We start from the raw sequence: 12772 nt of genomic DNA, 5'->3' as shown, positions 1-12772 counted from the left end.
GAAATCCCAGGGGCAACACCAGCACTAAAGGGTTTTGCTTACACCGGAGAATTAGGATGGTACCTTGGGTTACAAACACCTCGGGTTACAAACACTTCAGGTTACAGACTCCGCTCACCCGGATGTAGTACCTCGGGTTAAGAACTTTACCTCAGGACAGGGCCGGCGCGTCCATTCAGGCGACCTAGGCAGCTGCCTAGGGCGCCAGAATGGAGGGGGTGCTGGCCAGCCTGGCCGCCACCCCCTGGTGCTGAGCAGCTTCAGGCCGCTCTCTGGAGAGCGGCTTCAGCTGACAGGCGCAGTGGAGGCAGCCCCAGGCTTGCGCTCCCCGCGCGAAGCTCTGGAGGCGTGCGGGAGCGCGAACCTGGGGCCACCTCCCCGCGCCTCTCAGCTGTTTTTTATTTTATTTTTATTTTTTCTACTTTTTATTTTTTCTATTTTCTATTTTAATTTTTTCTATTTCCTATTTTATTTTTTTCTATTTTCTATTTTAATTTTTTCTATTTTCTATTTTTATTTTAGTTATTTATTTATTTTTTTATTTTTTTGGGGGGGGGGTGCCAGAAGGTGATCTCGCCTAGGGCGCAAAAAACCCTAGCACCGGCCCTCTCCCAGGAATTGTGCACCCATTAGCCAAAGTGGTACCTCAAGTTAAGAATGGTTTCAGGTTAAGAACGGACCTCCGGAACGAATTAAGTTTGTAACTAGAGGTACCACCGTACTTTGGTATAATCTGTTTTAATTATCCAAGTAGGGAGTAAGTGCAAGGCTGAGGGACCTGTATTCCTCTAGAGCAGGGTTTCCAAACTTGGGTCTCCAGCTGTTTTTGGACTACAACTCCCATCATCATTAGCTAGCAGGAACAGTGGCCAGGGATGGTGGGAATTGTAGCTCAAAAACTGTTGGAGATCCAAGTTTGGGAAACACCGCTCTAGAGGTTGCTAGACTCCAGTTCCCATCAGCCTCAGCCAATATCGCCAATGGTCAGGGGTGATGGGAAATGCAGTCCAGCAACATTTTGGAGGACCATAGGCTCCCTAGCCCAGGCATACAACATACATTCTTATAGTAAGCAGGAGGTCCCTAGAACAAATGTGCTCAGCCCCTCCAAAGCTAAACCTGTTACAGCTAACTCTGGTAGGAAACTCATCTGGTTTTGTTTTTGTCTCTTCCAAACTCCACAGTGCTGTTTCAATTTCACACACACTGCTCACTGTACACACACCTTTTTCTCCGAGGTGCTCAAGATGGCATGCATGGTTCTTCCCCTCCTGATTTAATCCTCACAACAACCCTGTGAATTAATTTAGGCTGGGACGCAGTTGCTGACAAAGTCACCCAGTGAACTTCCTGGCTGAGTGGGGATTTGAACCCTGGTCTCCTAGGTCCTAGTCCAACATTCGGTACACTGAATCGGTACACCACACTGGCTGTTACAAGGGCATCATATTTTAGAGGAAGGAGATGCAAGAATCAGAAATTATCCACTGAAATAATGGATGTGAAGAATACTGGGCTGGATTCAGACTTACAGCACAATCCTAGCCATGTCTACTTGGAAGTAAGTCCTATTGAATTCAATGGGGTCTACTCCCAGTCCCAGTTAAGTGGGATTAGGACTGCAGCCTTAGTCATGCTTAGGGTATACTTAGTGAAATCAACAACTGAACGTTAGTCATCATTACTAAATTAAGTTAAACTGATTTCAATGGATCAACTCTAAGCATGGCTAAGGTTGGATCCAACCAACAACCAAAAAAAAGTGCAATATAATATGAAACCATTGCAAGTTTATCAATGAAGGTGCAGCTGATAAGTAAAAAAATCTAGAGGGTTGTGATACAGAATCTCTGATACCATGGGCGTACCCAGGATCAAAACTAGGGGGGGCAAGGGGAGGGGCCAAGGCACGGAAGGGGAGGGGCCACAAAGTGGGCGGGAACGGCGAACTCACGCTCCGCCGGGCTGTGCCCCTCCCTAAAAGCAGGGCTGGTGGGCGGAGGCGGAGCCCAGCGGAGCGCGAGTTCAGCGTTCCCGCCCGCCGCGCCGCGCTCTCTGGTTCCGCTGGGCTGTGCCCCTCCCTAGAAGCAGGGCTGGTGGGCGGAGGCGGAGCCCAGCCCAGCGGAGCGCGAGTTCAGCGTTCCCGCCTGCCGCGACGCGCTCTCTGGTTCCCCGCCGTGCTTGGCCTTGCCTGAGGGCGCGCCGGGGAGCTGGAGGGAGGGTGCGGCGCGGCGGGAATGGCGAACTCGCGCTCCGCCGGGCTGTGCTCCGCCTCTGCCCACCAGCCCTGCTTCTAGAGTAGGGCAGCTGCCCTAACTTGCCCCATGGTGGGTACGCCCTTGTCTGATACTCTCCCTTCATATTCCTGCATGCTGAAACTATAAACATTCCTTTGGTAATCTTGTTTATACGGCTATATACATCTGCTAGCAATCATTCTGTTCCTAGAAGGAACTATGTTTATGTTACCATAATCACACTGAAAAATCCCAGATATCGCAGAGCCTATTTTTATCCTAATGACGAAGTAGTCAACAGCTCTTCCTATTGAAACATCCTGGCTACTTAGCCAAACTATCAAGTAAAGGTCTTGCGATACATTTCGTGGTTGATAATCACTGCACACAAGGGAGAAACTATTCTAAGCTATTCATTGTGGGTGCCTCCACGTGACAGCTTCTTCTGTACTTGGTGCTGCTCATTTTTTATTATTTTATTATTTTTGCAGCATCCACATGGCATCAACCTAACCAAAATGCCAACCTTACTCCCCTACCCCAATTAATTCCAGATTTACCATTTATATGTTTTGTTTTGCTACTTATTGGCTTTTCCACAGAAATTGTAAATTTGGATTAAATGGGGGGAATAATATGGGTAAACTTTCAGATTAGGACAATGTCATGTGGAAACTTTTCCAAACTTGCATGTATGCATAGCACAGAATCCAGAATGAACTGCCACTTCAAAGTGCCCCATGTAGCTGCAAGGAATTTTAAATTCACCATTTAGTTTTTTTAAAAAGTCAGTTAAAAAACCAAATTAGAGAAATATTTTCCCTTGTGCTTAACTGAGAAAAATTGCCTGGTTAAGTTTCCTAAAAAATATTATCTATATTCATGCTGCAGTATGTATTTACCTAGGAATAAGTCTGAATTCAATGCGGTAGGCAAACTTTTTTTAAACTCATCAATTTTTGGACAACGGGACAAAATATTTTAAACTGGTCGATAACCCCATTATTTTATTATAATACAAATGAACAACTACTACTATTCTAATGTATTTGTATACTTCTAAGGACCTTGGTTTTGTTATTTTTCCTCTAGCAAACATAGTTCCTCTCCCCCGTTAGGGGATATCGAATGTCCATCCAAACTAAGCAAGAGGCCTTCTAGAGTTCTTCCAGGCTCCCGGAGTCTGTACAGACTCTGCTTCACTTAGTTCTCTTAAAAAAACAGTGTATTGGGAACAGAGCCAAAAACCGAGGCAGAGGTTCTGAAGCAAAACACCATAATGGGGCAAAAGGTGGCAGAAGCCCATATGTTCTATGGGGCGAGTTATGTGAGGTCTTTGGTCTAATAGACCAAATGTATTTTGGCTCATTTAAAAATGGGATAACTTCATTGAACATTGCATATTTGGAAGGGTCTGCGGTCGTAGTCCCAGCACACATTTCTCAATGGGAGAAGGAAAAATGAAAATCAGCTTTTAAAAACTGATACATCGTTATGGAAGTTTGCTTGTGCATTCTTGACGCAACTCTATGAGTCAAACATTAACTCTGGCTTGACCCTTATATCCAGTTTTTTTGGGGGGGGGTTGGGAACCTGAAAACTCACTGTAATGTGATATATCTCATGAGCACAAAGTGAGCTTAATGATTTAATATTTTATATGTTTCGCATGATCCTCCGTCTGCAGTCATAATTCCCACTTCATCCCCCCCCCCACATTTCCAAAGGGAGAAGGAAACACCCAATAGCTGTCTACAGTGGTACCTCGGATTAAGTACTTAATTGGTTCCGGGGTGCCATTCGCTCCCCGAAAAGTACTTAATCCGAGTGGCGATAGCGCGCATGTGCAAAGTGCCGATAGAGTTCTTCTGCGCATGCATGAACCACGCAGATCGCTTCTGCGCATGTGCGCGTGGCGGAACTGGAAGTAAACACTTCTGGGTCTGCAGAGTACTTAAACTGAAAGTATTCAAACTGAAGCATACTTAAACCGAGGTATGACTGTATACACTATACCTTTAAAGCACATTCAAAGCACATTCTTTCCCTCAAAGAATTCCGGGCACTGTAGTCTACCCCCTTACAGAGCTACAGTCCCTAGCAACTCTTTACAAACTCCAGTGCCCAGAATTCTTTGAGGGAAAAGAATGTGCTTCAAATGTGCTATAAAGCTGTAGCGTGTACCACAGGATTGCAATGTGATATCTGCCTTGAAAACATGATAGTAGTGCACAACTGTTTCTGCATTTCAGTTTTGGAGATCGGGTTGGCCTTTCCATTCATTTACAAAGAGGCCAGGAAGGCAAATTGCATTGAAAGGTAAAACCTGATCCAAAGAACTATGCACTTTCCTTGTTGTGTTTTATTTTATTCAAACACAAGAAAGAAAAGGAATGGTGCAGGTTCACAGATGTCCGCCCGTTTCCTGAGTGTTGGCATTTTTGTGGTGAGAGATGGAGAAGCAGGTGCACACACTTGTCCCGTCCCCCCCGCAGATTTTGGAATAATCTCAGCAAAGAAGTTATCAAACTGGCAGAAACGGCTTGAGCCCTTAGCCAAGGACGCAGATGTCGTCTTGGTCAATAGGGACTGGCAAACTGCCTGCTGCAGAAACCCTGGAGAGCAAGATCTTGGTTACTCAAGGTCCTTGAGGATGCAAAATCCTTAGATGTGGCTCACATGTGTCCACATTCATAAGTAACTGTAACATGAGAACTGGTGCATGTGGTTTGGCACGTGGTTATGCATGAAATCTAAAATAGATTTAGGATCTTGGCAGTCTGCATTTAAGGGGGATCGGAAGAGGTTTGGCTTAGGACAGATCCATGCCATACAATTATAGCACACTCAATGCACACTTAAAGCATGTGACTACCTCCAAAGAATCCTGGGAGCTATAGTTTCCTTCTCACAGCACTCTAATTCCCAGCATCCTTAATAAACTGCATTTCCCAGCATTCTTTGGGGTCAGTCATGTGCATTAGACTTGTGTTGGATGTGCTTTCAGGTTAGCAGTGGAAGAAATGCATAGCTGAATTATAAGTGGCTTTCTGATTTGTTTCGTGAAGATCTGCAAGCATCACCTGCGAAACTATATGTTCCGGAAATGCATTCGGAAATATATTGGACTGTGAACAGCTACTACTTCCTGTAAATGTAAAGGAACCTGAACACTAATGTATGGCATGCCATTTGTGGCCACTTTTGCCATTGTAGAAGCCAGGCTTTTGCTGTTTCGGGAACATCAGTTTACATTTCTAGTCCAAACAACATTAATATATAGCACACTATAAAAGAGAAGCGGAAAACATGAGGCTATGTTTATGTTAAAGGGAAGGATTTGATGAACTTGCAGCAATTTCATGCATCTGGTGACTAGGAGTATTTTCTCTTGAAAACCTCAAGTGTTCACTGTGGAAGAATTTTTGACCCAAGAGAAGCCGAAGTGCATAAGAGTTTGCAATATAACAAATGCAAGGACGTCCCCCACCCACCCCTTTCCCCCCAGAATCAAAGCTGGAGAAATATTTCTCAGTCTCTCAGTTATTGCTATGCAGCTTTAAGCAGGCAGGGGAATGATCATTTTGAGGATACCGTGGATTCGTTTTGCTTTATGGACACTGATTATCAAGACTTAACAACACCTGCAAAGCTAAGTAAGTACTATAGCCTTTTTTAAATGAATACAGACAGAATACTTGACCAGTTAGTTTGCCGATACACAACATGCCTTAAATTGGTGGAAATAAGAAACAAGGGACAATGTTTGCTTGGGACCATTTGATATTTATGATAGTAGGGCGGGGAGCAAAGGGGGGAATTTGAGGGAATATTTGTCAGGAAGTAGACCAAAATATTACACACCTCTGTTTGATAATACTGTAGAGACTACAGCGATAGGTGTAGCATTTTAGCTCCGTTGTGGAGCTGCTTTGTACAATACTTGGCAAGGCAGCCTTGTGTTTGCTTCCGAGTATACTCTCATTGGGAATCTATTCTGGAAGAATTGGTATGAGGAACCACTACAAAATTGTGTATATGCTATCGCATTTTTGTTGCATTTATGCATTGCGTATTAGTTACAAACTAATATTTACATGTTAAAAATGTAAATGTATGAAGCAGCCATGCCCTTCCCAAAATCAACAGTAGTTTTTCCTACAATAAAACTATGTAGTCCATTACCAAGAAAAGAAGAAAGCTGGAGAGCTGTAAATCTGCTTGGCAGTTTCACAAGCTGGAGTCATTCAAACGGCAAAGAATATCTTATCTGCACTTTTTAAATCTGCATCCTCCATTGTATTTTTGCTCAATGTGAAAAATACAAGAAGAGATGTGTAGTTCTAGGTTACCTTGACAAGGATTTATGTTGTATGAACAAAGTAATTCCAATAGTGATATTTAATTTTGTACAAGGAAAGACCAATGGAGCACTAGGATTATTTTGGAGACATCTTTTATAGTGAATGCACTCTTTTTTATGGTGGGAGAACAAAGTTAACGGGAAAATATGGTCCCCTTGTTGAATATATTGTTTTTTAGCCTACTTCTTTGTTCTGGGGTCTTTCATTCCTTTTTAATGAAAAAGTGCACAGCCTTTCCATGTACATATGAAGAAAGCTTTGTCATTACATGAGGATGAGAATTACGGTACATTAAAGAACACAGTTGTCATGTAGATACTAGGCAAATATCCCACAAGCAAATGTATAAGCATGAATTTGGCTGCTTTTATTTTGGGATGTCAATGCAAATAGGTGGTTTACTTTCTATAAGCCAACAAGTTTCAGTGTATGTGTGTGTTTCTGATTTTCCTCCTGGCTAAGACAACCGCAATTTCTCAAGTTACATGAAGATCTCCTTGTTAAGAGTAAAGTTGCTGTTTTTTTTTTTTTAGTTTTTAGATATTTTTATTGGACGACAAGAGAGAAAGTTTTAAATTCAAGTCCACTGGTGCGGGAACCCATATGTTCCAAGACACATTGAAACATAAACAACTGGCGGTATATTTAATAGCTTGCCTTCCACGGCTGCCAACCTAAGTGACCCTCTCTGAAAGTAGCTCTTCTGCATTATGAAGAATTTCTCATTTTCCAAAGATGACTATGAGCCTGGCATTTCTTTCTTTCCCGGTTTTCTCAACTCCACAAATGCACCAGCTCTTCCCGAAAGGCAATCGAGAAATGAACAATTAGCTCTGGTAGAAATCGCTGTGCTGGGAATAATATTTGCGACAGCGTCGGTGGGCAACATCATCCTCATCCTGGTGTTATGGAGGAGAAGAATGAAGCTGTCTAGGATGTATGTGTTCCTGCTTCACCTGAGCATTGCGGACCTGATGGTTGCATTCTTCCAAGTCCTTCCGCAGCTCTTTTGGAAAATTACAGATGTTTTCATGGGGCCAGACATTCTGTGCAGAACCATCATTTATCTCCAGCTGTTGAGCATGTTTGCCTCCACCTATATGATCGTGGTTATGGCAATGGATAGATACCAAGCGGTGTGCCACCCCATGGCCTCTTTTCCAAAGAAGGCGGCTCTTTGGAACGCTCCTATCTGCACAAGCTGGTTCATTTCTCTGGTCTTCAGCGTTCCCCAGGTATTTATCTTTCGGAAGAGAGAGGTATCCCCAGGTATCTTTGACTGCCAAGCTGACTTCATTGAACCCTGGGGCACAAAGGTGTATGTGACTTGGATTTCCATAGCTATTTTCTTCCTCCCCGCAGCGATCCTCATCCTATGTCATGTGAGGATCTGCCGAGCAATCCAAATGCATATGCATTTGAAAAGCTGCAATGAATTGGAAGCAACAAATCAGAAGCAAATGCAGCCATGCCAGGGAAGCAATGCAAGTTGTACATCGAAGGCTATGATCAAGACTATAAAGATGACAGTGGTGATAGTTGTGGCTTATATTTTCTGTTGGTCACCTTTTTTCATCGCACAGCTGTGGACTGCCTGGCACCCCAGTGATGCTAGGACTGAAGGTAAGGCCAATAACCTTGCTCAATACATAGCCAATAATAATCACATTGCTATATTTTAAATATCTGGATGAATTTATATTTGTTTTAAATGTGGGCATGATATTAAACGGCTTAATAAGAAAATATATCAAATGGCATTTCTTTGCCATTTTAAAGAACAAAGACAGGAAATCAATTGTTTTTAAATGAGTAGAATTTTGGTTCAGAATTTGGGCCGCTGAATGTAACGCCCATTATGATTTCTGAACAACTGGAGCAGATCAGCTGGAGTATTTGCTCAAGTCAAAACTGAATGAGACATTTCCTGTTAATCTTACAAATAGTCTATAGTGCATGAGAAACACTTACGTTGAATTGAACAATAATCTGATTCTAGAGAAATACAGACCGAATTTTCAAATTGTGGCAAAATGTTTCTAAAAACATTTGGAAAATCTTCACCCACTCCCAAACAAATCTATAGTAAGTTAATTGGTTGAAGATCAATGGGATCAAAAAAATCTTATGTATATCTTTTATTAACATTCTTTTATTGAGAGGGAGTTTACTGTTCAGGGCATAAACATCTGTTCAGGGTATAAAAATCAGTTTTTCACTAAGAGAGAGAGAGAGAGAGAGAGAGAGAGAGAGAGAGAGAGAGAGAGAGAGAGAGAGAGAGAGATCATTTCCCCTGCAACATATTTGTTTGTCTTCCCTGAATGACTTATAAATTCTTTTCCTTTCAGGTCCAGTAATAGCCATTCTTATGCTCCTAGGGAATCTTAACAGCTGTGTTAATCCATGGATTTATATGTACTTTTGTGGTCAAATACCACGTTGTTCAAAAACAATACAGGACAACACTGCAGCTCACGAAGAATCTACCATTACAGGCAGTGTTAACTTGGGAGAGAAAGAATCTGAAGACAATATCACATCTGTGTAATTATAAACTTCTGCCTTTTTGGCTTATGTTTGTTTCTTTGAACCATTTTTCTAATATGGGTATGTGCACATGTTTTCTTTATATATGTATTTTCTTTATATATGTATTTTGAAAAAAATATACTCAAGGTTCAAAAATTCCCAGCACAATATAAAAGGCATGTTATATGTGAATATTTTTGCATGCCAAGTGCTGAACTCCATACACACCAAGGTACATCTCAAACTACACATATTCATAGGCTCCTCTCAGTTCTGTATCTTCCTCCAGCAAGTTTAGTGATGTCTCTAAGACCTTTGCCATGATAAATGCATATCTCAACAAATTATACCAAGCACACTTTTTTTTTAAGTAATATGACAATACAACACGCTTTAGAGAAGGGTGGGGGAACCTCTGTCTCTAGATAGGTTTTTGTACTCCAGTTTCCATCAGTGCTAGCCATCATGTCCATCATGTATTTGAGAGAGAGAAAGCGAGTTCCCATTAGTGATTGTCCTATTTGCAAATTTCATGTACTGCAGATACCCTTCATTGAGCACCAGGTAATGTGCTTACATATGAGCTAATGTGAGCTGCACACTCCACTCTAATTAAAATACAGTGGTACCTAAGGTTAAGAACTTAATTCGTTCTGGAGGACCGTTCTTAACCTGAAAATGTTCTTAACCTGAGGTACCACTTTAGCTCATGGGGCCTCCCGCTGCCGCTGCGCCACCGGAGCACGATTTCTGTTCTCATCCTGAAGCAAAGTTCTTAACCCGAGGTACTATTTCTGGGTTAGCAGAGTCTGTAACTTGAAGCGTCTGTAACCTGAAGCGTCTGTAACCCGAGGTACCACTGTACATGCCTAGTCATAGACTGGGCACGATCTTGGCAAAGCTGTGGAGCACTGACCTCAGCTTACAGAATTATTATGTGAAGTAAGATTGACTATGAAGCACGCTGGCTATTAAATTTGGTTTATGAGCTATAGTTTATTTTACTCCTACTAGTCCTGTGGGCAGGAAGGGATAGATATGTCAGTGAGCAGAACAGAAATGAGTTATTAAAGTCCCTGGTGGCTCCAGTGAAACGCTGCAAGGTTGAGTATAAAATCCCATTGTTACATGGTCATATTACTTCTAGAATGTCCAACTTGAGTCTTGCCTGCCAGACTTTACTCTTCGGGATTTTCTTGTACTCCTGCTTCCTACCTTTTAATTCAACCTTTAGTTTTTCACCTTCTGTTCCTCTCTAGTCTCTCCAAATCTCCTCTACCGACATGCACAGAGGATTTGACATGCTGTGACCAATGAATCAGCTTCTGGCACTGCCCTTTCAAAAACTTGGCAAGGGCACTCAGTTTCTTGGTATTGACATCTGGCTCTACAAACGTATGTTTTGTAAAATTGTGAGAGGACTGCGGCCTATTTCCTGGCTGTCAGCTTACACTGTGACTCACATCCCGGGCAGCTCCTTACAACCACAGTCCCGGGAGGACATTATCACAATATCTCTTTGTGGGCCCTCTAGTACTTGATTGTGTTCTATAAACCCCATGCTGTTGGCAAAGGAAATTATGCACTTAATCTGAATTAATTGAGAGAGGAGTAGTCAGTTATTTACGATGATCTTTCTGTAACTTTGATATGAAACAAAGAGTGGGGACTTGCAAGAGTGCAAACTTGTAGGAAGATAGCAAACTTTGTTTGCTAAGCAGCAACCAATACTGTCTACTTGGTTGGCAGTGGTTATTTGGGATTTTAGGCAGGGCAGTCAGTCCCCTGGTCATACTTGGAGATGTTGGAGACTGAGCTAGGATCTTCTGGGTGCAAAAGCAGATGGTTTACCACTGAGCTATAGTTCCTTCATGATCAAATTACTGCCTCATGCAGGTAGCTTTTGCTGATATGAATGCCTTCCTCTTATAAATATATGATCTGGGGTTAAAATTCACATCAGTTTGGGTAGGCCATTGAACTATGGATGGTACATAATGCCATTATGATAATGACAATATTTCGGGAGGGACAGGCAGCTCTCTGATTATGGGATACAGTATAGTTGTGTCCCATTCTGCAGCTCACAGCACAGGAAGACTGACAATCGGCAAAACAAAATAGAAATTTTAAAGCTTTCTTTTTGCCCTTATTAAACACACTTTTTTTTTTAAAGGAAGGATGCTTAAACAAATAATTAGCACATTGTCGATCACATTGAGCCTTGGCACTATACAGTGAAAACTGATAATTATAAATTCAAATTTTGTTAATCTTAACCAAATTACAGGTGTGGGTATGTATATACATCACTATATCACATGTTAAATCAGTTTGTTTTTGTTTCTGAAAATAACTGTGCAAAGTTACAGATGGGCTTTGCAGCAGTCTACCAGCTGATGAGAATGTGCACCATTCAAATGAGCTTTGTTTTCTAAAATGTTAGCACCATACCTAATTCAGAATCATTTTTGTTATGCATAGCTAATGATGACTTGTGGCTTCCTATGTAATTCCAATTATCAGGTATAGAGCTTTGATAGAAAAACCATATGTTTAACAACATGAATACTATATTTTAAATAACAACATTTAAGTCTATAGATATATATCAGTCTGTATGTTTTTGTCTCCAGGACAGCAGCATAAATTTGGAATTTGGTTTATGGCACAAAATAAAACATCCTGGGAATTTAAGTGTTCCAAATCTTCCCTTTTGATACTAATGAATATTATAGGTGTTCTTTAAATAAAAGAGTGTTACAGCACCATAACACTTTAAAAAGACAAAAACAAAAAATTATTGTCACCACCATTTTGGCAATGTGTTGCCACTTCCCTACTGAAGCACTTTCAATCCAAAAGAAAAGTTCAGCACTCTGGGTTCTCACGTTTCGTGGATACTAATGGGCAACTACACTCACATTAGTAAGCATGTGTATAAATAAATTACAGGTTTTTAGTTTTAAGGATCACCTGAAATTCCTCCTCCCAAAGGTCTCTTAGGTGAACTAGACCATCCCTTTCCCCTGACACAGCAGCTACATCACATTCACCCATATCAGCGTAGTGGGATTAACATTCAGAAAAAGTGTAATATCCCTGAAACTGTTGAAAGTCACTTGCAATTCTGCATCTTACAGTAGAAGAACAGTATTTTATAAGAGCTTGGAGCCACCCATCTGGCTGTCACAAACATGTGGCCCGCAGACCCATAAAGTCCCCAAATCCCTCTTTATTTTGAGCACTGCTAAAAACCAGGAAGGTTCAGTCTACCCAGATGACAACCACTGCGTATTGTTCCATGTGTCTTGTAAAACTTCCAATTCTCCTTATTTATTTGCACAAGAAAAAATAAATCTGACTCCAGCTGTGGCTTAAAGTTTGCAAAGCATTCTTCTTGTTGTCTCCTACCTTCTATTCTGCAAACCAAAACAAACCTTATTTATGAGAGACCTTTTGCCAAGTAAGTCAAAGAAACAAAGCATAAGCTGGCTTGGATCCAAAGACCCCGCTGTGCAAATCTAAGGCCCTTCCTCTTGTGCAAGGTAGCTGCCAATTCCCCCCTCATCTGCACACCCCCTCCAACGTCTCCAGAGCACATCCCAAATCAAAGCCAGTTTTCAGGGGTTGCAGATGGGG

General features: G+C 41.7%; 1 protein-coding gene across 1 annotated transcript; it reads left to right on the top strand.

The window, feature by feature from the left end:
- Positions 1-5514: 5514 nt before the first annotated feature.
- On the top strand, positions 5515-12524 carry LOC118091499 (oxytocin receptor B-like). The gene is made up of 3 exons (XM_035128559.3): positions 5515-5893; positions 7135-8224; positions 8950-12524. The coding sequence occupies exons 2-3, from the start codon at positions 7312-7314 to the stop codon at positions 9147-9149; spliced, it is 1113 nt and encodes a 370-aa protein (XP_034984450.2). The 5' UTR covers positions 5515-5893; positions 7135-7311; the 3' UTR covers positions 9150-12524.
- The last annotated feature ends 248 nt before the right edge of the window (positions 12525-12772 follow it).

This window comes from Zootoca vivipara, chromosome 9, assembly GCF_965207765.1.
Source record: "Zootoca vivipara chromosome 9, rZooViv2.hap1.1, whole genome shotgun sequence".
In the NCBI taxonomy this organism is placed as follows: Eukaryota; Metazoa; Chordata; class Lepidosauria; order Squamata; family Lacertidae; genus Zootoca; species Zootoca vivipara.
This window is presented reverse-complemented; position numbering and strand designations above follow the sequence as displayed.

Coding starts and splice junctions, on each gene's coding strand:
- LOC118091499 (XM_035128559.3), top strand. CDS start 7,312: ATGAAGAATTTCTCATTTTCCAAAGATGACTATGAGCCTGGCATTTCT. Junction 8,225..8,949: donor CAGTGATGCTAGGACTGAAG/GTAAGGCCAATA, acceptor TTTTCCTTTCAG/GTCCAGTAATAGCCATTCTT.